This window comes from Chelonoidis abingdonii, chromosome 6 (genome assembly GCF_003597395.2).
Source record: "Chelonoidis abingdonii isolate Lonesome George chromosome 6, CheloAbing_2.0, whole genome shotgun sequence".
In the NCBI taxonomy this organism is placed as follows: domain Eukaryota; kingdom Metazoa; phylum Chordata; order Testudines; family Testudinidae; genus Chelonoidis; species Chelonoidis abingdonii.
Window position 1 is genome coordinate 53,858,365 of NC_133774.1, and position 26,335 is coordinate 53,884,699.

Here is a 26,335-nt window from a genome sequence, read left to right on the forward strand (position 1 = left end):
GAGTCCAGATCCAATCCCCTTGGATCTTAAGGAAAAATCAACCAGGTTCTTAAAAAGAAAGCTGTTTAATTTATAAGAAAGAAAAGTAAAAATAATCATCTCTGTAAAATCAGGATGGAAAATACTTACAGGGTAATTCAGATTCATATACCCAGAGGAACCCCCTCTAGGCCTTAGGGTGCACAGTTACAGCAAAGCAGAGGTAAAAATCTCTCAGCAAAAAAGGGACATTTACAAGTTGAGGAAACAAAAATAAAACTAATCCGCCTTGACCTGCTGTTACTTACAATTTTGAAACATGAGAGGAATGATTCAGAAAGATTTGGAGAGCCTGGTTGACATCTGGTCCCTCTTAGTCCCAAGAGTGAACAACCCTCCAAAAAACAAAGAGCACAAACAAAGACTTCCTATCCACCAAGATTTGAAAGTATCTTGTCCCCTTGTTGGTCCTCTGGTCAGGTGTCAGCCAGGTTTACTGAGCTTCTTAACCCTTTACAGGTAAAAGAGACATTAACCCTTAACCATCTGTTTATGACAGAATGCTAGAAAAGAAAAATTTGTCAAATCCTTAAGTCCACGTTCTGACTCCTTTTCTTGATTTGAGTGGGAGTTTTACCTTAGTAACCACTGACTAAAAAGAGAGGAAACAATCCAGGATTCAGCCCACCTCTGTCTTTTCTCATGACAAACCAACAATGGGTGAGATTTAGGGCTATTGTCTTTCATCAAACTGAACTTTTAGAAAAGTTGCAGCCTGATGTGTTAGAATGATAAATGCAGTAGGGCCAGACCATCACCAGCCTGTGTTTAGGCCAATGTAAGAAATTTCCCCTATCCTTATGTAGCTCTGCAAGAGTCTCCCACAATAACAGTCTCTGTACTCTGGAGAGTACAACAAAATGCTTGCTCCTGCTCTTCTTTGTGGACCAAGATAACAAAAGAGGGGGAAGAGTGGGGTCATGCATGGTGCCAGTACTTTCAAGCGATCTGACCAACCTTTGGTTAATTATAGGACAAGAATAATTTCACTACCTACTGAAATACACTCACCTCTGGTGTGAAACATGGACATTGTTTAATAGTGCTCAACAACATTAACCTAGAGTGTAGAATAGCAAGTGAAGAATAGTGGGCCAAATTGTGCTCTTTCTTGAAAGTGTTCAACCCTACAGAAGTCAGTGGGATTGGACATGTGTGACTAAGAGCAGAATTTGGCTCATTGTATCTAATTAAAATTTACCCTAGATAGTTTTAAGTAGGAGCATAGTAATTAGTACATTGAACCTACTTTTAAGGTTCTCCCAGCCCTAAATAGAGTCTCAGTCTTGGAGCAGCAGAAGCTTAGTTGGCTTTTTACTTGGTTTATTACAATTTCTGAGAAGAATGGCTGCTGTTTTGTTGCTACCTCCTGTTGCAGCAGAGCATAGTCTGCACAGTGGTCGGAGCAAAGCTGCTCACCAGTCCTTGTGACAAGTGACAAGCTGGAATACAGAGTCCACTCTAGTTCATTCAGTTTTGCTTTCTGGCTTTGAAGATTTTGGAAATGAACACAATAGTTTTATTCTGTGTTGCACAGAGTATGCCTGAAAATACACACACTCCTGGGGAGGAACAGGTATAAAGACAAAGCCTCCTTAACAAACATTAAGGATGAAATCCTGGCTCCACTGAGGTGCAGAGTTAGGCACCCTAGAAATATTACCATCGGGAATGTAGCTGGATTCTCTGATCTGCCTGAGCTGGGCTTGACACAAGAGCAGGAGGGGAGATGCTGCAAAGGTAGCTTTAAGACACCTTTATGCTCCTCCATATTGTTTTAGTTTAGGCCTTACTGCCATTAGCCCCAAGTGATTGTTCTGGCAGCCAGGGAACGCCAGGGCATAGGAATACCCTAGATATGCCTCCTTTTCCTTGGGAACACCCCTACTCTGGGTGGAGGTATGGGGTGACCTTCAATTGCTATGCTCAGGGATCCCCCCTTACACAGGAGGAATCCTCAAAGGGCTGGATCCACCAGCTGGCCAGCCATCGTGCAGCTAAGACACTGACCTACCATGCTTATTTTAATACCATTCAAGAAACTAGCCTTTAGAAATGTCTTATTCATAACTTGCTTGCATGGTGGATTTAAATCTAACAAACATATTAGGGGAAAAACCCCAACCCATGGATGGATGCTCTCAGATTAAGTGGCTAAGGGGCAACTCTTTTGCTGTGTCCCTCCCCAGTCACATGTTGGTGAACTGAGGTGGTTTCACGTCACAGGAAACCAGAAGGACAGGCTGTGGAGAGTGTGTGTGAGGGGATCATCACCCCCTGCATGCAGTGGGCCTCAGGTGAAATGAGCACATAGCCAGTGGATCAGCATCTAAGCAGATCAACCAAACAATCCACCACAGGGAGGCACAATTTCTGAGGAGGCTACCAGAGCACTGAGAGTGTAGGAGAGTCTACATTTGTGTCCATGGGATTGGGAGGGATGATTCCACTCCATACATTATGAAGCAAACCTGCACAAAGCCTGTTTGCTTGGGCTTTGGCCACTGTAAAAGATTTGATCCTACAGGCCAAATCATCAGCTGGTGTAAATTGACACAAATCCACTGACCACAAGAAAGCTGCCTCAGTTGAAACCCACTCAGTGTCTGGGTCTAAATGTCGTAGGAGGCTAATCACAGGTTGTAAATTTCAGGAGACTGATAGTTTTAAGCAGGCATTGACTCAATGTTTTCTTGAGCTTTTCTTAACAAGCTCCTTGCCTATTGACTTCAGTGGGAGTTGAGGATGTTTGGCACCTTGAATGATTGTTCCTTTGTACAGCTGTATATCTGGGGAATTATGTCTGCTCTTTCCTGAAGTAGGAAAAAGTATTTTAGCTTTGTATATTTTCCTAAATGTGCTGATGCCAATCTTTACCTGCAGCCGAGGAGTGCGCAGTGCTCGCTTTGATCCCCCTTGCTTTTGGGCTGGCTGTGAACCATCAGTACCCCACTGTCATTTGCAGGAATCTGAAGACTGATCTAAATTAAAATAGCCGACAGCATCCCCTGTGTGCTGATAGAGAAAGCTAGAGTCATTGGGGAGAATGAGGGGGAGCCCTAACCTTTCTCTTGGCCACAGCTTCTGTTCTGTCAGTAGGGATGGGATGGCTTAGGAGTTTGCTCACATCAAAAGAGCCTCCGATGACTGTCATTTCTGGGTACACTGACTTTTGGCTGTTTTGCATTGAGTGCACAACTGTTGAACGAAACATTACAAAGTGGAACTCTCCTCAGCAAACTTGGTTCAAATGTTAACTACACAATTGTACAATAAAGATTTTTCTCTGTCTCCTTTGTTTCAGTTCACATGCATTTTCATACCAAGGGCTGCCCCAAAGAAATGGTAAGGCTTTTAAATGACTTTGAATACACTGATATTGTCTCTGTGAGCCACATAGTATGCCCTTGAATCCCACACACAATTTCCATTGAAGTCATTGAGAGCTCTGCCAAGGAATGAGAGTATTATACGCCCTCCATAGTGCAATCCTCTTTAAATATTCCAAATTAATTAGCCCTGTTAAAATAAAAACTGTATGGATTTCCCCAGGAGCAATGGGTGTAAACTTGATAAAAACAAAATGATATAAAGTATTACATTTTTGGCATCAGTTGAAAACATACAGGGCCAAATAATCAAAGGATGCTGCAATGGGAGTGTACACAGAAACTAACATCATTGTGTTTTTCCCCACAAAACCTTGCGTTTGTGCAAATATTTCAAGTAATTGCTCTCTCGCCTACAGTTCATGTGTACCTTTATCCAACACAGGCATGAAAATCCCCATTTGTGTATGCAGGCTCGTGCATGCTCCTTCTGTGCACCCTCCTTTGAAAATGTGATCCAAAGCATGAAGAAACAAGGAGCCCCTTTTAAACGGATGTAAGGTGGATGAATTTACAGCACCACAGGTTAAACCCTGAAGTTCTTTTCTACTGGTGTTTTACCTGAATAAGGGCTGCAGGATTTGTCTCTAAAAGAAAAAAAAAAAGATGTACAACACTGGTAAAATTTGCTAGAAAATTGCTTTGTGATGGGCCAAGATGAGCTCAGTGTATGAGTTTTCTGCACCAAACTGAAATATATTTCATAAATCAATAGAGCCCTCATAAAAGTGCATTGGCTGTAGGTCCATCTTTGCAAGAGAATATGGAGCATAATGCATCTTAAAGTATCAGTTGTTTTCCATTTATACTCATAACTCTCTTTCTTTGTAGACCGACGTTATGAGGGTGGTGTGAAGCCAAAACATAACTTAAAACAAGTAGCAATTACACAGGTATGGAGGTATCAGGAAATAGATTGTAAGTTCTTTCATGGCATGATTAATTGTATTTTAATTATTATTTTCATGAGATAACAATCAACCTTGTCTAATTATTGTGGTACAATACTGATTTCCCACACTCTAGTCAGATATTCCTCGTAATGACTTGATCCTGCTAGTTGCTGATTAGTTCCTGGCAGGTTCTGAGTCATCTCGACATCCACTGGAAGTTAATGAGAGTTCAGAGTATTGATGCCTATCTAGAGGCACTGAGCAGGGGATGCAGGAATTTGCTTGTATGACTTGGTGCTGAATATCAAACTGAGAGAAAAACTGCTGGTTTATTAAATTCAACGGGCCTTTTGCCTGAGTAAGGACCATAGGACTTTTCCCAAAGATACACGCCTATGAAAATAAGGTTTACATGTCAGGAATCCTGCAAATGTTGCAATTTAACCTAAATGAGATAATGGGTAAATGTTCTGCATTATAACAGGGAAGATGGACAGGTTTATTTTTTCCTTGAGATAATGTCATAATAATATAATAATCAATTATATTTGTTGGTGATTATTTTATAAGTTCTCTCCTGGTCTTCTGCAAACATCTACTTGTTTTAAATCACAACACTCAAGCGGTCTTGTTGTGCCATGTGTCAGACCAAGTAGCACAGGAGTCTTTTAGGAGACTTTTAGGATCTGCTAGGAGAGTTGGTATGCTAAACTTACTAGTCAAGACAAAAATTTGTTGCTTAACTGTAGCTATTGTGGCAAATTGCCGGTACTGTTATGCTGGGTCTCACGCTTTCTCTTCTTTGGGGAAGATTCAGGGCACCATTGCTTGCCTCTGAATCGGTATTTTAATTACCCCACTATAGTCCTTGAGGAGGGGAGTGGTCCCAACCCAGGGGCCCTGAGGTTTGTGGTGAACCGCTTGAACTATCAGTTCCTTCCCCTGGGCTACTTCCCTCTCCTGCCCTTCAGCTTGTGAAGGGGCTTCTTGCCCTCCTTCTACATAAGCCAGTTGCCCCTTACCTAGGGTTTTTTTTGGATTTCTCAGCCCACCGCAGCACTCCTCCAAACTTTCCTTTTGGTCTCTTTTCAAAACTGTTCTCTGCTCCAACTCCTTCCAACTGCTCTCTGCTCCAACCAAACCTTCCTGCTCCAACTCCCACACTGTCTGACTGAAGCAGGGGTTTTTATCACATGACTGACTGCTGGTGCTCTAATTGGCTTCAGGTGCTCTAGTTAATCTATGGCAAACCTTCCTCCCCTTGCAGGGAATAAGGCTCCCTGCTAACACTCTCCTGCTGCCCTCTGGCCATGCTGTATCACACTATCCAGTCTGATAAAATGGTATGTGTGATTGGAACACAGAATACTTGTCTCATATGAGCAAGACCTAGTGGATAAATTCCATTCTCAGTTACACAGGTGCAGCTCCATGGAAATTACAGCTATATTATCAGATATGGCAGGTCTGCACACTGGAAAAAATTCTCGTTGTCTGAAATCTTGAGCAAAAACTAAGAGTTAGAGCTAAATACTGAAGTCTTTACTCACTGACATTTTTATTTGTTTATAGACATTTCCACGGGAGCTCTGTAGTCAATGTCCTGACTTCGAGGCAAAATGCAACACTCCCTATTTTAAACATATAAACTAATAATTTTACAAAGGAGCCCTAACTCTGGCCGTGGTCCTATGTAAAAATTATCTAAAAATTTGCATTTGTTTAAAAACAATATTGGGCCAAATTCTGCTCCCAGTTATGCACACGCAACCTTATTTGCTTCCCTTGTTAAACTGGCTAATATTTGTACAGTACTTTCAGCATGTAGAGCCTGATCCTTGGCCCAAGCTAAATCCCTTTTGCAATGCTCCAGCAGAACAAAGGGGACTTAAAACTTCTCTAAAGGTGCAGTTGGGAAGTCTCCTGTCATAGGAGAATCCCCTTTCAGTGTACAACTGGTTATGCCAGCTTTGCTACATGCTTTCATGTAGGGGGTGTTATGGGCTGGGCTGAGGTGGGAGTGTACTGTGCCTCAGTGCTCCTGGTCCAGTCCCTAGGAGGCTATTACAGTCAATGTAAGTCACATCAGCTCTCTGGCTACGCTTGTGTGTGCGTGGACCTCTGCCATCCCCAGGATTGGAGGAGATGGAAATGGTGGGTAGAACCATCTTTGTCTCCCCAGCTGAGTAGCTGCGAGCATGAGCTCATTGCAGCTGAGGACTGGACCCATTGGGAGCTATCCCAGTGCTATTGTTCGTTATGTGATGTGGAAAGTAGTTCCTGCAATAACAATCTTTTATGTGGTTTCTTAGGTGGTCAGTTACAACTTGAGCAGAAAAGGACAATCAGAAAGAGACTCTTGGAGGACATGGCCACACAGCCCTGTGAATGTCACTGTTAATGGAAGTCCCTGCATTCTTTTCTGGGCAAGGAGGATAATGATTAAATTTAAAAATCATACACAGCTGGACTTGACAGAGAAGACATTTGGAGTTCATGCAACCGTGGATGTTGGAGATTCCAACTGCAGTGAAGACAGTGCAACGTAAGACTACATCCCTACTCCATGGCGGCATCAGGCACTGGCGGAGATGCTAGTTAATCCTTGGGGCACAGCCTATTGTAATGTGGGATGGAGCTACAGTGCTCCAATGGCACAATGTCTCCTAAGAATTCCCCCTGTTACACTGGGGGAAAGACTCATTTTCTTTAACTCTTTAAGGGGGTGGCTGGCATCCTCTTTCCTGTGTGGCCAGCCAGCTCTGCTTGTGAGGGTTGAGTCCTCACCCCGTATGCTCTGCCCTCTCCCCATGCCTTTTTGGAGAGTGGCTGGCCAGGGTGGGGAGCAGCCTCTGCACTGCCTTGAATGCAGGGACTGTGATTCTCAGCAGCCTTTATACTGGCTGTGCAAGGGTGGTAGGGGGTGATTATGTAAGGTCTGGCCATAGTTCAACCCTTAATCTGTGACATTTACTCACGTGGAGTAGTTCCTTAATCCATGCATAGTCCTATTAAAGTCTATGGGATTGCACCATTGTGTAAAATGCTATTCAGCATAAGGGTGGAAGAATCACACCTTTAATAAGCAAAGGCAAGTAAAGCTGTGTGCGGCTATATGATGCCACACAGCAGTAATATTAGCAGAGAATCCTGTGGCACCTTATAGACTAACAGACGTTTTGGAGCATGAGCTGCTTTTACAGATCCAGACTAACACGGCTACCCCTCTGATGATAGCAGTAACATTACTACTTAGCTGCTATATAGCACTTTCCAGCTGTAGGGCTCAAAGCACTTTCCAAAGAAGGTACGAGTAATTGTCCCCATTTTACAAATGGAAACCTGAGGCACAGAGAGGTGACTTGTGGTCACCCAGCAGGTCAATGGCAGACCAAGGAATTGAATCCACATTTCCTGAGTGCCCTCACCACTGGGCCACGGTAGCTAACAAATTCAGTTTTCATAGATTCATAGACTCTAGGACTGGAAGGGACCTCGAGAGGTCATCGAGTCCAGTCCCCTGCCCTCGTGGCAGGACCAAATACTGTCTAGACCATCCCTGATAGACATTTATCTAACCTACTCTTAAATCTCTCCAGAGATGGAGATTCCACAACCTCCCTAGGCAAGCAATTTATTCCAGTGTTTAACTACCCTGACAGTTAGGAACTTTTCCTAATGTCCAACCTAAATCTCCCTTGCTGCAGTTTAAGCCCATTGCTTCTTGTTCTATCACTTAGAGGCTAAGGAACACAGTTTTCTTCCTTCCTCCTGATGACACCCTTTTAGATACCTTGAAAAACTGCTATCATCTCCCTCTCAACTCTTCTTCTTTCCAAACAAAACAAACCCAATTCCTTTCAGCCTTCCTTTCATAGGTCCATGTTCTCAAGACGCTTTAATCATTCTGTTTGCTCCTTCTCTGGACCCCTCTCAATTTCTCCACATCTTCTTGAAATGCGGTGCCCAGAACTGGACACACATACTCCAGTGAGGCCTAACCAGCGCAGAGTAGAGCGGAAGAAATGACTTCTCATGTCTTGTTTACAACAACACACTTTAATGCAATCCAGAATCACGTTTGCTTTTTTTTGCAACAGTATCACACTGTTGACTTCATATTTAGCTTGTGTCCACTATGACCCCTAGATCTCTTTCTGCCATACTCCTTCCTAGACAGTCTCTTCCCAGGTCTGTATGTGTGAAAACTGATTGTTCCTTCCTAAGTGGAGCACTTTGCATTTGTCTTTATTGAACTTCATCTGGTTTACTCAGACCATTTCTCCAATTTGTCCAGATCATTTTGAATTTTGACCCTGTCCTCCAAAGCAGTTGCAATCCTCCCAGTTTGGTATCGGTCTGCAAACTTAATAAGCGTACTTTCTATTGCCAACATCTAAGTCGTTGATGAAGATATTGAACAGAAGCCGGTCCAAAACAGACCCCTGTGGAACCCCACTTGTTACCTTTCCAGCAGGATTGGGAGCCATTAATAACTACTCTCTGAGTCGGTTATCCAGCCAGTTATGCACCCACCTTATATGTAAGCCCCATCTAAATTGTATTTGCCTAGTTTATCGATAAGATATCATGCGAGACCGTATCAAATGCCTTACTAAGTCTAGGGTATACCACATCCACCGCTTCTCCCTTATCCACAAGACTCGTTATCCTATCAAAGAAAGCTATCAGATTGGTTTGACACAATTTGTTCTTTACAAAATCCATGCTGGCTATTCCCTATCACCTTACCACCTTCAAGTGTTTGCAGATGATTTCTTTAATTACTTGCTTCCATTATCTTCCCTGGCACAGAAGTTAAACTAACTGGTCTGTAGTTTCCTGGGTGTGTTTTTATTTCCCTTTTTTACAGATGGGCACTATATTTCCCTTTTCCAGTCCTTCTGGAATCTCTCCCGTCTCCCATGACTTTCCAAAAGATAATAGCTAGAGGGGTCAGATACCTCCTCTATTAACTCCTTGAGTATTCTAGGATGCATTTTCATCAGGCCCTGGTGACTTGCAGGCATCTAACTTTTCTAAGTGATTTTAACTTGCTCTTTTTTTATTTTATCTTCTAAACCTACCCTCTTCCCATAAGCATTCACTATGTTAGACATTCCTTCAGACTTCTCAGTGAAGACCGAAACAAAGAAGTCATTAAGCATCTCTGCCATTTCCAAGTTTCCTGTTACTGTTTCTCCCTCCTCACTGAGCAGTGGGCCTACCCTGTCCTTGGTCTTCCTCTTGCTTCTAATGTATTTGATAAAAAAGTCAATCTTGTTCCCTTTTATTCCCAATAGCTAGTTTGAGCTCATTTTGTGCCTTTGCCTTTCTAATCTTGCCCTGCATTCCCGTGTGTTATTTGCCTATATTCATCCTTTGTAATCTGACCTAGTTTCCATTTTTATATGACTCCTTTTTTATTTTGTAGGTCATGCAAGATCTCGTGTTAAGCCAAAGTGGTCTTTTTCCACATTTTCTATCTTTCCTACCCATCGGAATAGCTGCTTTTGGCCCTTTAATAGTGTCCCTTGAAAAACTGCCAACTCTCCTCAGTTGTTTTTCCCCTCAGTCTTGAATTCCCATGGGACCTTACCTATCAGCTCTCTGAGCTTTACCAAAATCTGCCTTTCTGAAAATCCTATTGTCCTCTATTTTTGCTGTGGGCGTGGCGTGTGGGGGTTCCCTTCCAGAATTGCAAAACTCTATGATTTCAATGATCACTTGTCACCAAGCTTCCTTCTTACTTCCAAATATCCTCAACGCGAGTTCCTCCCTATTTGTTAAAATCAAGTCTAGAACAGCTTCCCCCCTAGTAGCTTTTTCAACCTTCTGAAATAAAAAGTTGTCTGCAATGCAGTCCAGGAACTTATTGGATAGTCTGTGCCCTGCGATGTTATTTTCCCAAGTGCCAAATTAATACAGCAAAATCCACATATGCTATTGAGTAGAGGATGCATAACTGTGCTGAAAGCCAGTTGCTGTTCTCAGTAATCAGAATCTGACTCATGAATGAGCTGTATTGTGGAAGGGAAAGAGAAATGAGGAAGAAATAATGTTAGTTTTCATAATAAAAGAAGTGATACATTTCAAAACAATAAGCCTGTGTGCTAATGCAGACCTAGAAACCTCCTAATGTACGTGGAACATTTCAGTGAAGGCCGCGTCTCACTAGAACACTGCACAAATGTGAAACGGTTTGAAAGGCAATGCACAGTTTTACAGTTGTACATAGTACTTCAAAAAAATCAGTGATTTTAAATTATTCACGTGTTCAGCATTTTCAAATGGAATCAGAATAGCTGGTCTCACTTTACAGTGACTAAGGAAATAAATACAAAACCAAATCCTGTAACTTTCTATCAATCTTAGATACTTGCCTTAGTGCCTGGGTGCTTCACAGTTGCTAGTGTCTTTATTCTCACAACAAACCTGGACTGTAAGACCAGTTTAAAGTCCTTTGTTGTTATAAAATAAAAATATTTGGGAAAATTTACTGGTCAACAAATAAAATAACAATAGGCTACTAGAATATAGAGCCTTCTGCCTCAGATCTCATGGAAAAATCTGCTGGAAAGGGCCAGGAGAGGAAATTTACAATATGTGTTTCCTGTTACTGTTGGCTACTGTCTAAATCAATAAAAAAATATCACTTTATTCTAACCAGCATTAGGAGATGTATGTCAAAGCGTTATGTAACCTTTCTGACCAAATCCTTGGAATCTCTGCTGGAATCCTGCTATATACTAACAGAAAGCCTTTTTGGTCCATGTGCTTCTGTCAGTCTTTAAGTATTAACCCAATTCCCTGCATGTGGAAATCCATGCTGTGCAGATAGGAAAATAGATAATCAGATTCCTGAATCAGGATTAGCCTCACAGGAATTGCCAAATAGAAACCTCGGGCCAGATCCTGAGATGCACTGTTTCCACTTGGTGCTGCTGAGGAGAGCACGGGAAAGGGTGGAAGCTCCCTTTCTGCTCCTCTGATTTTGGGCCTAAGGGCTGCTCTAAATTTTGCAGGCTGCAGATAAGGCAGAGTTCTATGTACTCTACCTCATCCCCTACCATTCTAGCCAGGCTCTTATATCCCTACTTTGTTAAGAGAATCTTCTGATCTGCCTTTAGATCAGCACAAAGCAGCTGGACCTATAACCAAGGATTTGGCCTCTTATGTGTCTGGATGTACTATATGTGTAACACAAACACAGAGGTAGATTATTGTATGCACAGAGTCCTGTCCAGGCACTGAATTTAATGTGAGGTTCAACTGTGTGGTATAATCAGATCAGCACAATTTATGTCTGATTTTGGCGTAATTTAAGCAACTGAGGGTCTGAAATCCTCCTCCTTGCTCACTGGACCCAATTTCAGGATAGTGAGTTAAGTGACCTTTGAAGAAATTAGCTCTGCACGTGAAACCCATCCAGTCTTGAGCCAGTATTAAATTGTCTGACTAATCATGCTTTTAATTTCCCTCCACCATAAGTTCTAAAGTGACGTAAGTGTGTGCATGATAATTAATTGTGTAACAATATCTAATCATAGATATAGAAAAGCACAATGTTATGTCAACAATGAAAGTCAGTTACACAGATGGTTTCTAAGATGCAAAATAGTATCATTAAATAAAAAATCTGTATGCCACAGAGTAATGAAGTTGGACCTGTTAGCTTGTGAGAAAGTAGAAAGATAGTACTTGGAGCAATATTTACATGATCATACTGATTTTAAGGCTCTATTTTAAAATTGACCTAACAGTGCTTCTTACCGTGGTAAGCCACACCTGTCCTCACTGATTGGACAATAAGCTGGATAGAGCTCTGCCACAATCAACATCTTTAAGCTGATTCAGTGATGTTGTATAAATGCAACACTTTGAACTCAGCTATCATATGGGTTTGTAATACTCTAGCAACTTCTGTGAGACAAAGAATGGCTTATATTATTGCATTAATGAAATACTTTTATCTGAGATACCAAGGTGATAGATGCCTTATAAATATATATAGATCTGTGAAGGAACATATATATCTCATCTGACTGTGCTTTAGGTACGTTGATGTTGGATTTAACTACACGCTTAAAGGTAAGTATGTGGTTAAGTGCTTTCCTGGTGTGAAATCCAGACCCCTCTCAAGGCAACAGCAAAATCCCCACTGACTTCACTGGGACCAGTATTCCATCCCTGAAATTTTTTTCATTGACTGCAGTGGGATTTGAATAAAGCCTCAAAAATACTGTCTGTTGTAATCATGTTTTGCTCTTTTGATGAATGTCAGTTTGTTTGTTCCTTTAGATTTGCATTTCAACTTGACATTGTTCTCTTTTTGATCTAGGCTTTCACTTAAGTTTGGTGACATGGACAACATCAAGGGGCTTGTTATTAGGTAGGTTTACAAGATAAGGATAAAGACACTTATTAGATTATCAAACGTTAATATCTACTGAATGACTTGCAATGCAAGGTGTCTGGGAAATTAACTGTGAGAAGGATTATGTATCAGCAAGGGTTGTGAGTCAGATTTGTTAATTATATAGTGAATTATAAAGCAGACAATTATATTTAATGGAGTTTGCCTATTTAAATACATTTTCTTTTTGTTTTATTTTTTCCCCCTATTTTTTTTAGATGAGTGGCCTCATTGCTGCACCGCAGGCTCCCCTCATCTAGGTAGGCGTCCTGATGGTCCACTACTTCTTGTGACTCAGCCCTCCAGCCAGGTCATCTACAGCCCCAACCCTTCCAGAGTATCAATGTCTAGGGGTGAAAGTAACTTAAAGGACTTACCAGTACGCTGGAGTCCTGAGCAGGGGGCGTGGCCTCAACTGGAAGAAGCATGGTCTTTAAATACCCAAGCCTTTAAATCACCCCAGGAGCTACCAGCTGTAGAGTGGCTGGAAGCCCCGGGGGCTCCGAAGTGATTTAAAAGGCCTGGGGCTCTAGCCACCGCTACCACAGCGGAGCTCTGGGTCCTTTACATTGCCAATGGAGCCCTGCCACCGCTATCCCAGGGCTCCGGCGGTGAGGCTCGGGAAGCACTTTAAAGGACCTGGGGCTCTGGCTGCTGTGGGAAGCCCCGGGCCCTTTAAATCCTAGCCTGGGGAAGCCGGTCCAGTCTGGCATGGTGTACTGGCTCTTGCCGGTACGCTGTACCGGACTGGCTTACTTTCACCTCTGTCAGTGTCCCCAAAATAGATAGCATTCAGCAAATCCTACTCATCCATACACTGTCTTCAGTCCCTTCTGGGCTCCTCTTGAATCCTATTCTTCTTTCAGAGTAGCAGGTTTCTCCCCAGTTTACACAGCAGAACTCAAATACCCTCACACAAAACCAAACACATTAACTTACTGGTGTCCACCTGGGGCTTGAGCTTTTCATCCAGCTGGCTTCTCCCCAGCTCCTTGTTCCTCTTCCAAACCACTAATCCATGGTGCTACCTCCCCGGAGCCGGACCCCTATCTCAGAGCTCACCTACATGTGGTTTGGAAAACTATATTTACATGGGAGCACAAGCTAGTGGCAATGTGATGTTTTCTAATTTACCTATTGCTTGATTGAGTTAAGTTTTTTTTAACCAGTGGAATTTCTTCCATCTATTTTTACTTTGTTTTCCCCTGCCAGTTTGCCTCTTATCAGTCAGCTCCCTGGGCGGCATGTGATCTGTAATAGCAGGGAAGGAAGCAGAATGAATGATATTCTTCTAGTGCTGTTTTGTAATTAGGCAGTCAGAAGATGCTCAGGATTTTTGTGACTACCTTGCTCAACCTGGGACCAGTCCTGTGTGACCAATGATCTTCTTCAGCTGCAGCAACAAGGAATCAAAAATTATTTTCCAGACTCAGGTCTCCCATATAGCAAGAAAGAGCCAGATCCCTCTCTAGTGTAAATTGGCTTAGATCTGTCGACTTCAGTGAGTCCTGTATGGCTGTTCTGCATGCTGGATTCAACAGTATATGCCCTCACTTTTGCAACTTCACTAATTGTCTCTTTTTTAAAAATTATTTTCAGATTTTTATTGATAAAGAGTTATTACAAGCTGTCTGTTCAGAACTGGTTTAGTTTATGCAGAATACAGCTGCTTTACAACCATTCTGTGCAAGCAACATTTAATGCAACCAGAATATATGCTCCAGCAAGTTATTCCTATCACTGTGAACATGTGAGCAGCTTACAGAGGTATGATGCACTCCTGATGCCCAGCTCCGCAAATGATGTGTCCAGGCTCTGGGAAGTCACTTTTATTGATTTCCAGGTAATAAGATGAAGTTAAGCCAAGAAAATCACAGGTGTGCTGACTGGCACCTCTAGGCCTTGGTGCCAAGAAAACAGTGACATACTATAAGCAGTTTATAGGATCTCCAGAGATGGATCAAAGAGTAGAAATTGAACAGAAAAGGAGATTTAAAGTCTTGTGCTTAACTTCATGTTAAGGGAGATGAAGGGCTGCATGGGTTTGGTATCTAATTTCTTCTTAGGGGTATACGTCAGCACAACACACAGGAGTGTCATCTTCTGCTCTGCATCTCTGTATCTTTGTTCCTTGTGTATTTGGCAATTGGGCTCTTAAGACCAACTTCAGTAGAGCCTTCACTGAGCACTGTCAGCACATCTCCAGCTGTCCTTGCATACCGTCAATCAGCTGGGAAAGAAAGGGCCTGCAGCTCCAGCTGACCACCAGTCAGCTGGGAAAGGAAGTTGTGTTCCATAGCCCAATATTCTGTGAATAGATCACACCTGGGTCCATTTCTGAGGTCAGTCAAGGTGGATTTTTTACAACAGTCATTGACCCCATCTCCTTATCAGAATTAGGGGAGATAGAGGCCAAAGCTAACAGCTCACCCAGGAATGGACCCTTCAGCTAAGAAGGAGCAAAATAAATAAATAGAGGATAGGTAAGAGGGGGAAGATGAGGGTAGCTACAAAAGAGGGGAAGGTCTTTAAAACTCCAGAGCAATCTGAGACAGGCAGCCAATCCCATCTGTCTTCTCTATGCACTATTGCACAGCAGATTTACTTCATCCTAGAGTTAAAGTAACTCTCACTTGTTTGCAGCCATAGGTGAAATTTATAGTCTGTGGGCCAAATTCAGACCACATGTGAATGCAAAACTGCTTATTTCAGTGGAGTTGCATCCACATAGACAGGACTGAATCTGGTCCCACAATCTAATTATTAGAGGTAGGCAACTGTCAGTGTTTTCTTGGTCATTTTATGGATACCTGTGTCCGTGTTTGTATAATCAGAAACAGGGAAACTATTGATTCCTTCCAAACAATGTAAACTAGAGTGATCAAGCTCACAGTTAAATTTGACTTGGCTCTCGAAAGTGGTCACAGAAGGGTTTGTTTAAAATCAAACTGCAAATCCTTTGGGCCCCAGATCCAAGAGGATTAGAATTACTGACTGTTTCTGAAACATTGACATGAATAAACTGAGTGAATCAAATCCAGCCAGTGCTGTTAGATACATTTTTTAATATGTAAACATTGGCTTAAAAATTCTTACTTAGCAGTAGGAGCAAAATCATGAACTGCCCCCTAATCAAGAAAGAGAGGATTTTTAATATAAATCCTTTTACTCTCTTAACAGATTCAAGGCTTTAACATTGAAGGAGGACAGTTTGCTTATGCCAAAGATTGTGCATCCTTTTTTTCACCAGCAATTCTGATGGGCTTGATTATGTCACTGGTTCTGCTTCTAGTCCTGGCCTATGCTCTCCATATGTTGATCCACCTGAAGTCTCTTGATAGGCATTATGAAAGCAAAGCCTCTCCTGTCTATTTTGCACAAATGAAAGACAGTGACATAGTAGATGAAAAAGAACCACTGAGAAGCAATGGAAATGAGTCCTATGAACTTAGAAGTCAACAGTTCTGTAAAGTCTATATTTAGAAGAGTGTGTCTCTTTCAGGCTATTGGTATTTTCTTTCTGCTATTCTGTCCTGTTTAGTTGTACAGTAGCTAAAAGTGTTCACCAAATGATTTATTTGATTAAAGAAAAAATAAATATATCAGACTGCTTGTTTAGCCATTCTCTGGCTTACTGCTTGAGACCCAGTTAAAAGATGTCTTGGAATCAGAACAATAGAAAAATCTCCCATGGGAGTGAGGGAATGAACATGGTGAGCATCTGCTCTCATATTACAAAAATAATTCATTACAGCCACCTTACAAACACTGAACAGAGGAATTGGTAACAGAACCTTAGGGTTAAATAAAGATTAATAATTAATATTAAGATGAATAATATCTCCTAACTCATCTCCTCAAAGGGTGAGATTTTTCCTTGCACTATATTTTTTATTGGTCTGTTCAATCTGTATTAAGTGTCTCTGGCAAAACAGCTTCCATCCTTTCCTTAGAAAGTATATGCAACAGTATAAATAGATTCCACCCATTAGAAGTCTTTGCTGATTCTCATCTTAAGTTTTTCTTGTCTTAATTTTGTTCAGTTATTTCTAGTTTTATTCCCCTTGTGCCATCATGAAAATCCTTCTCCTCCTTGTTTATACTCTTCACATACATAAAGACCATTTTGATATCGTCCGCCACCCCAGTGAAATGGTGATGGATCTTTGGAACTGTGGCATCTCAAATGTTTTTGTATGTTTTGGCATGAGACTTACTTTGTTGAGGTGCTGGTGGAGCTGTAGACATCTCGCCATAGACTTTCCCATACTTCACCTGCTGAGCTTTATGCCAAAAGAGAGCGTATGGGTTTTACACACTTTAATTCTAGGCTAATTTCTTTGCAACTAAATCCTGTCAGTCTCCCATGCAAGACGTCGAAGTCACAGCTACATGGTGGTTCTACACCTGAAAATACATATAAAGTATGTTGGCTGGAAGCCACCAGCAGTGCAAGGGGTATTTAGAAACAAGACATAATTTTCACTTCTCCCTCCTGTGGGAGATTAAAATTTCATCTTGTTAACAAGCCTATCAATTGACATTGCCAGGGTTAGAGGACCCAAAATTAGTCTTAATTTTGCTCTTGCTCTCAGCAGGAAGGAAGGTGATAATGAGCTACCTATGTTACTATTGGGCCAAAGTTAATCCTGAAAGAATATTTTGGCAAATCTTTTGCAAACCCAGATTTGGTAACCAACCCTCTTTTTAATTTTAGAGAAAAGAAGCTAATTGATAGAATATGTTCTTTCCAAACTGTAGTTAAACATGAGTCTATTTTAGGGTTCCTTGCACTCACGGAGATATGTCCTAAACTCCTGTTGGGAGTGCATTGCAGTTAGACAATTCATCAGGCCCAGCAACAGAGAGACGTGCTGGTGAAGTCATTCTGTAGCAAGTGGTTCACTGAGTGAGGTACTTCAAAAAGATCCTTGTTGAACAATAAGCAGGAGTAAGTGACAGACTGTAAAGCTGCCCTCTAGGCTGCCAAAGCACACTCTCACAGATGAAGATGATCCAGTCCTGTAAGACAAAAATCTGGATTTGCACAGTCAGTCTGAGTGTTGCAGTCAGAGCATTTTGAGTGTGTCATATAAACAACATTTTAGAACAATTAGGACATTCTAAAACAAGCAAACTTGATCAAAATTAATTGATTGCTTAAAAATGGGCTGAACTGGCACAAACTTCCAGTCTGCCCATCCAACCTTTGCTTAAGATCAAGTTTTAGTACAATAAAGAAACAACTTATATTTGTTAAAACAAATACATATTAATACTACCATTCTTTGTTTTGTTTCAAACATGATTTGCAGATCATATCAGGCGTATTACTTGGTACAGAGCATTAAACATAAAAACATGTTACTTTTTTGTAATTTTTTTTCATACCTTCAGCAGAAGAAAAGGTCAAAAGTAGAAACTGACCCAACTGCTTTTGAAGTCAATGGAAAGGCTTTCATTGTCTTCAGTGGATGTGGGATAAGGCCCACAGTTAGTACATTCAGTTGTCACTATCTGAGTCAATAGTTACACTGAATTAAATGGATCAGCAAATTAATATCAGTCATATGTTTTATCTGCTCTAGTTTAATCTTTACATAAATGCATCCACAAATCTAGAAGGATTCACTTATGCAGGAGTCTAAGGGAGTTCAGGTGATGTGTAAACTATTGTTATTTGTGGAAAATTCATCACCTATTTTCATTGGAATTTTATATAGATACCTAACGGAATAATCAAAGAGGAGATAACCAAGGTCAGCGATATATAGATATGGGTCCATTAATTAGCCAGTGGCACCCGAAGGCTGTAGACTGCAAAGTTTTGACCTGAAGCATTCACTTTTTAGATTCCATGCACAATGATCAAATGAGAAGCTTTGCACTTAAGAAAATACTAGACATCAGTATTTATTGGAATGTATTGGCCCTTCAGATCCGCAACCAACTCTGTTTCATGCCTGATTTTGTAAAGAGTGGTTTTAGTAATAAACCCAACATATTTATTTAGATGCATAGAGAATTATTTTAGAAGCATCTATCTCAAGCACCTTAGCCCAATTAGCCGCCCTCCCCAACAAACTACCACCAGATAAAGCAGTTTCTTCTAACCACAAAACCAGACAATGCCAGCCACAGATGAAACCATACCTAGCCAATGCCCCTGGACTCACAAATGCCAATTCTTATCATGCCTCTCACTACAATAAGATTGGTAAATAGATGGGCCTCACAGCATGCTTTGGAGGTCAATAGATTAGGATTGTTTTGGAACTAAGGTGGGGAGGAAGTTCCAAAATTGAGGACTCCCCAAGCAAAATGCCCTAGATAGCGTCTCCTTCACTCTTAAAACCACTGGGGCTCCGACAAGACTACATCAGCCACACCTGTGGGAATATTGCCCAGGGGAAAGGCAGTCCCTCAAGTGGACACAACCCCTAAACAGCTTGGAGTTTATGTTAATAATAGCGTTTTGTGGAGCTGTGTTCAAATGCACATTACAAGGAAGGATTCATTTTGTCTCAGTGTCTCAGTGCCCTGTTCCGTATTAAAAGAGGGTCACTGGTAAAAAATGTCCTTATGAGCCACTTTTCATTAACAAAATCAATCTTAGTTCTTGAGTTCCAGATGACTACCTTGCTTTGTTTAGATTCAACATCATATGCAGTGTAAGGAGTATAGACTTATTATGGGGAACTGGTCAGCTTTTAAGATGACTGCTCATATCCTCCACCCCAAGCCCTCAAAGGTTCTGGAACCTATGTTACTGGTTAAAAGAAATAATCAATACAGAAGTCAACTTTCCTTCAAAAACCACTAGCACTCCTATTTGGGCACCAGTTATTGGAGGACTATAGAGCAGTTCTATGGGCCACTATTAGGTGGGTCACTGTGTTCCTTCCTCTATTTACCTTGGGGACTCCTTAGGTTCTGAACCCTAACGTCTGGGAAAGAAACATCTAAAAACACAGATTTCCAATTCCTCTGCTGTATACTGGTAGTGTAGGAGGGTATCATTCTAAAAGTGCTGACCATTGCTTCAGATCCTTTCCTTTTCTTTCATGAGCCTGATCAGAGCTGTAAGGCATCTCTTGATTTTTGCTATTGTTTTATCTATAGTTTTTCTCTCAGGATTTAGGTGACATACCACAATTGCCTGCACTATTGGATTGCAGTCCCTTAAATAAATCGTGTTTAAAAAGCTATTGCTCATGATTGGTTTGGTTTTTAAAGGTACACATTTCAAGTTTCTAGAGTTGCCAGTTTTGGGTGGATGTATTCCTGGAGGCTATATCACATGACATGATCTTTACTTAAAGATTAATCTTTAATTCCTGGAGATATCAGGACAATTCAGGAGAGTTGGCAACCCCAATTTCAACAGTATTAGTGCAGGTTTGGCATACTCTGCACAAAGCTCTGTCTAATCTCACAAAGCTGTCCTTTTGTCAGAAACAAGAGGCCACAGCTGCAGGAGATGTAAAATGGCAAAGCTCCCAACTACCTTTAAAGTGACTCCATTAGCTTTGCAAAGGATCAAATAGCTCCTTAAAAACACGTCACTCTGAATTGCACGGAGCCACTCATCACTTTCTCTGGGTCTTGTGCTTCACTGACTGTGTGTTATCATTGGGTATTCTACAGGAGAATGGGGTGTGTGGAGTTCTTGGGAAGCACTGATGGAAACTCCATCTTGATTTGGTAATTTGAATTTATCTCTCTTAATTAACACTGTGGTTATTTTACTAGTTTACCTGAAGATTTTGATTTTTTTTTCATACAAAACAGGGAGTGATTCCGATCTCTCTGTCCGTCCATCTTTGTCAAGGTTTTGTACAGCACTCATTGTTGTAATAACTAAGGATAGAGAAGGGGTCACTTCATCCACCAGTAAAATGTAGCCACCTCTGCCTTGCAATGTAGCAGCTGTTCAACAGCACAAAGCAAAGCAATAATCAGTGATGACTATCATTATCTTTTTGAACAGAAAGGGAATTTCTGGTAGCAGAATGTAATTTCCAAGTAGGAAATTGGCCACAATGCTCAGGTGAATCCCCCTATTCTTGTGAAAAGTACCATTGATCCCAATATCTGCAGCTAGTCAGGACTCTGGTTTTACATCATCTGTAAACCAACACCTGCAGCAGCACTAAACCCATGCTGACACTTTGGTTCAATAGTGACTGAGAGGGGGGAAAAAGTTCACCTATCAGCATCATTCTGTGACATCTGAGGATGCCATGGAAGTCTCACTTCTCAATACTGACCCATCCCGCAGGCCAATAACAGCTTAAACAGTTGAAGAGATATCACGGCAATTCATCATTGCCAGCAACCAGCTGGTATCAGCATTAGAGAAGTTACTGCCAGGAGAGAGTGCAGGGCAAGGTAGAACCCATCCGTTCACAAATACCTGGGATAGAATTTTAGGATGTAAATTCATGGCACAGTTGAGAATTAAGTGTAGAAACAGAACTCGTAGGGGCCTTGTATGCTATCGGCATCTAAACCAACATGACCTCCTTCTGAGCTGGTTAGCATTCAAGATTCCCCAAAAGCCTGGCGCACCGGGAATTCAACCCTTCTAGGTGCTACCGCCTGTGAAGCCCTGATTCCCCTCATAGTGCCACTGACTTAGGGTTGCCACTTGGCTGGGTTTTGTTTAGCCTTGCTGGTTGCCAGTAAAAAGATTTACTGTGCCATTTTTTCTGCCACTTGGGACCAGTGTTCACTGTAAGCTGTGCACATATGTGGCTATGCAATGATCTTGTTACTACTGTACACATCACATGGATGAGAGCATGGTCGGCATCTGGGGCCTGCTCTGCATGCTGGGCCCTCATCCTTCTGCAACCATGGTGGCTTCTCTTGGTGCAGAGGACTGGAAAGTGGGACAGACTGTCACTGGCAGGGGTGGGAGAGGCAGGGACTCCGGAAGGGGACAATTGAGGGGGGTCCCCTGAGGGAGGAGGCTCCTGGCGGGTGCCTGGATGTAGAGGATCCTGGGGGAAAGTTAACCATAGTTGGCACTAGGACCCTTTTTGTTGGGAGAGAGGGATCAGTTTCTGTGCATCTCAGAGGTGGCAACTCTAATGATGTCAATGGGAAATGAGGGCGACCAGCACCTTGCAGGAGGCATCCAGCCTCTACAATATTGGATACTAGTTTGCCTGCACTGCTTATCTCATGAAGCTCATTGCAATAGCAGTGTTACCAGCTCTTGGGATTTAACCCTGACGCTCATGATATCATGGGTTTTTCTTGGAGCCTCAACTGCTGAAATCAAGAAATTGCTTGAAAATCTCAGCCTTCATTAAACGAAAACCTATGTGGTTGCAGAGAAAAGGTTGAAAATGTGACCTGAGAGCACCATAGAGACTCAGAAACCTGAAGGGAAATAAAGTGAACCCACATTTCATTAAAAAAAATCCTTAAGCCAATCTCATGGTTTTGTGGAATCTGACACGATTTTCCAATGCCAAGAGCTGGCAACACTGCGCAGGCCCTTCACGGGGTTTTGTGCTCCTTCTGTTGGATTGTTGCCCTATAAACACTTCCAACAGCCACCTCATCTCCTTTATACATTATTGTAAAATATGTAAAGAAAGATACAGACTCCGTGTTCCTATCCCTGCTACTCTCATCCTCCATCCATTTGTTGCACAGATTGAGAGGTGACTTGATTATAACATAACTGCCTTCGTAAGGAGAAAACACCAGATACTAATGGGCTCTTCAGTCTAGGGAGAAAAGCATTGGCTGGAAACTGAAACCAGACAAATTCCAGTTGAAATAAGGCACACACTTTTAGCAGTGACGGTGATTAACCGCCAAAACAAACTACCACAGGAAGTGATCTATGCTCCATCTCTTGAGGTCTTCACGTCATGACTAGGTCTCTGTGGAAGATGTGCTTTACCCAAATACAAGTTGTTAGGCTCAATATAGGAGTAACTGGGTGAAATTCTATGGCTTGTGCTACACAGGACGTCTGGCTAGGTGGCCTTGTGGCCTTGAACATTTCTGAATTTGAAATACCAAGCTCTTCGGAGCAAAGATCACCCTTTGCTCTGTGTTTGTGCAGCGCCTAGTACAATGCAGACCAATCCTGACTGGGATCTCGAGGTGCTACTATAATACAAATAATGAATAATAATTCAAACACCCACCTCAAATTACTTGCACTAAATGATTACCTCCTGTCAGCAGTATTCTTTTATCACATTACTGTTAGTAATACAGTTGCTCCTAGAGGCCCCAACTTCTATTGAGGCCTCTTTGTTCTAGGTGCTGTCTAAACAGAGTAGGAGACAGTCCCTGCCCCAAAGTGCTTACAATGTAAATAGATCAGATGGAAGGTGGGAGAGAAAATAGAAACAGATGTGAAGCCCCAGAGCCTATATTATGTCTCCTGAATCTCAGTCTAATGCCCTATCCACTGATTGAACAGATGAAATATGTATATGTAATTACACAAAAATTAATGCTCTGCAAATGTCACTTAAGATCCAGATTGATAACTCTGGCCTCAGTATGATCTAGGTTTCCTTCTTGAGTTCTGCATACATTTTACAGTGACAAACAGATAAATATATCTGTAAATACAATCTTGTCTAAATATTATAGAGATTAATAGGTCACCATGCATGGGGAAGTGATTGTGTAAAGCTTGTGGAAGATAGATTTTTCCTGTAATAAAAGGAAACTCCTGTTCTGCTGGATATCTGCGTAGTGAGTTATATAATATTCCTGTAGGAATTTATGTGGAAATAATTGAAGAATCGTATTTGTTTATGTAGTGATTTCATGTTTGTTTGTTCACGTTTGTCTGTCTCTTGTAAGACACTAGAAAGATAAACACTGCTTAAAGGTTATGGGAATTGTATAAAAAACAACAACAAATACTGAGTTTGTAGGTATCTGACAGTGAAATTATGTCTATACTGTAACAGTATTATTTTTGTTCATTCAGAACATGACAGCCTCCTAGTGGTCACCCTTGACAGTTGCATCTATAAATTAAAAAGGGTTTACATTCAATAATTGTATAGAATGCAGAACTAAGGCCTGGTCTACACTACGCGTTTAAATCTATTTAAACAGCGTTAAATCGATTTAACGCTGCACCTGTCCACACTACACTGCTCTTTATATCGATTTAAAGGGCTCTTTAAATCAATTTCTGTACTCCTACAAAATGAGAGGAGTAATGCTAAAATTGATATTACTATATCGGATTAGGGTTAGTGTGGACGCAAATTGACATTATTGGCCTCATTATTTTACAGTAGCTACCCACAGTGCACCGCTCCAGAAATCGATGCTAGCCTCGGACCATGGACGCACACTACCGAATTAATGTGCCTAGTGTGGACGCGCACAATCGACTTTATAATATCTGTTTTATAAAATCGGTTTAAGCTAATTCGAATTTATCCTGTAGTGTAGACGTGGCCTAATTTTCAGCACATATAAAGACTGTCATATATTCCAAGCAACAGTTATTATGCATTTTTACTCCTTAGATAATTAGGCTACATTATACAGAAGTCAAGTTATAATGTACTGTTTATTTTACTTGTTTATTTATTATCTAGCAAAACATTGACCTGAAAAAAGCTCTGTTCGCTTGAAAGCTTGACTCTTTCATCAACAGAAGATGGTCCAGTAAAAGATATTGCTTCACCTGCTTGACTCTCTAATAGAGGAACCACTGTGAGATATGGCACACATTTTAATTTTGCAGTCCAATTGTGTTCATTCAGAATCTCATGTACACAAACACGTGCCTGTAATCTGCAGGTACAGTAAACATCTAAGTGTGCTAGGTAGAAAATGTACCACTTCAGGGGATGCTCTGCACAGTAATGAGCTGCTAACTCAGGTCCCAAGCTTTCAAGCTGCTCCATGCAGACAGACCCCAGCACTGCTGCAGAGCCCCTCTGAAATAAGAAAGTGTCAGGGCCCTGATATTGAATACACTTAATGCACTTGCTTAATTTCATGTAGGTAACTGGGGCAAGTATCACTGGCTTGGATGATGTCTGAGTTCAGTGGGACTATCCACGTGCATAAAATGTGTGCAGGATTGGGACTTGAAGGTGTGACTAGCCTAGATTTTCTTCCCTAAAATTTCTTTGTAAACTAAATCTCTTGAAATATGCACCTTGAGAAACAAGTTACTGATCACTCTGAATGCTGGACAGCCTGTTGTCAGTCCCACTCCTCCAGCCTATTGTTTGATTTGCTTTCAAATAGCAAAGCTTGCTGTGCAGGGAAGACGTACTACAGAGAGCGATTGGGAATTTGCGGATGAAACCTGGAGTATTCCTGGGTTTGGTCATGAGAGTGTGCAAACTATATAACAATACAATCTTGTACATGTCACAACAACATTCACCTGGGATGTTCACAGTGACTTACACAGCAAGTCTCACAATACCATGTGGTAGTTATTATCACACCCATTTTATTGGCAGATTAAGTACAGAAGTTTGGCGACCTAGCCAATGTCACATGATTCAGTGGCAGAGAATGGAATCCAGTCTCCTTTTCTAACTGCTAGACATACTACCTCTTAGGTAGTTCTCATGCTTCCTACTCTTGCCCCTTGAGAGACGAAAGTTTTCCTTTTCCTAACTATATTCAATGAGTGAGAGATTTAAGGTTAATCTGTACAAAGTCTGATTAGTCCTATTTAACCTCCCTAAAATTCTTATGGTTCAACAGCACCCCACTGCTTAAGTTAAACAAAATGGATTTGAAATTCCTTTTTGGATAAAAAAATTTTATTAGTCACCCTAAGCATCCAATAACTAAAATAAAAGCACAAGAGACATCATTGTGCATCTGCCTCTACACCCAGCAGAGGTTTTCTTCTATGATCAACAACAGAGCAATCTGAAATTCATTCTAGCAGGCTAATTTCAAATAAAGGAATGATCTTAATATCCATTCTACCCATCTAATAACTTGGAAAGGTGGCCTCCATTTGTTGAAGTAAAAGTCTGCAAATAAAACAAGTTTATTAATTCAAGTTAGCGCTATACCTACATCCTGGCCAAACAGCTCCAGTAGTGTACAGGAAGGTGGAAGCATAGGCACTGACTCCATGTGTGCTCTGGGGCTGGAACACCCACAGGGAAATATTGGTGCGTGTTCTGCACCCACCAGCAGCCAAGCTCCCTGCCCTGCCCCAGCTCGCCTCCGCCTCCTCCCCTGAGCATGCCGCATCCCCACTTCTCCTCCCAGTGCTTGGCACCGTGAAACAGCTGTTTGGTGGCATAACAAACTGTGGGAGGGAGTGGGAGGAGTGGGCACATGGTGCGCTCAGGGGAGGAGGTGGAGAAGAGGCGAGGCTGGGGTGGGGATTTGGGGAAGGAGTCCAATAGAGTCAGGGACAGGGCGGAGTTGGGGCAGGGACTTTGGGGAATGGGGGTGGGACAGCAGAAGGGAGTCGGGAGGGGTGGAGTCAGGGCAGGGGTGGGGGTGGGGTGGGGGTGAGGGGGTTGAGCACCCACCAGCGCCAGGAGAAGTTGGCGCCTCTAGGTGGAGGGCAGAAATCAATCCAAAGCCATTAATATTTGGACTATTAC

The 26,335-nt window shown here is 41.8% G+C and overlaps 1 protein-coding gene across 1 annotated transcript in view; it reads left to right on the forward strand.

Moving 5' to 3' along the window:
- LOC116825754 (V-type proton ATPase subunit S1-like protein) overlaps positions 1 to 19,164 on the forward strand; it is a 30,584-nt gene extending 11,420 nt beyond the window's left edge. Inside the window, exons 2-7 of the mRNA XM_075067051.1 lie at positions 3,344 to 3,384; positions 4,260 to 4,321; positions 6,634 to 6,866; positions 12,663 to 12,713; positions 14,337 to 14,580; positions 15,918 to 19,164. Of these exons, the coding sequence (XP_074923152.1) occupies positions 3,344 to 3,384; positions 4,260 to 4,321; positions 6,634 to 6,866; positions 12,663 to 12,713; positions 14,337 to 14,580; positions 15,918 to 16,220 (934 nt within the window). The 3' untranslated portion in view covers positions 16,221 to 19,164. The remainder of the gene's footprint in view (positions 1 to 3,343; positions 3,385 to 4,259; positions 4,322 to 6,633; positions 6,867 to 12,662; positions 12,714 to 14,336; positions 14,581 to 15,917) is intronic.
- Positions 19,165 to 26,335: the final 7,171 nt, after the last annotated feature.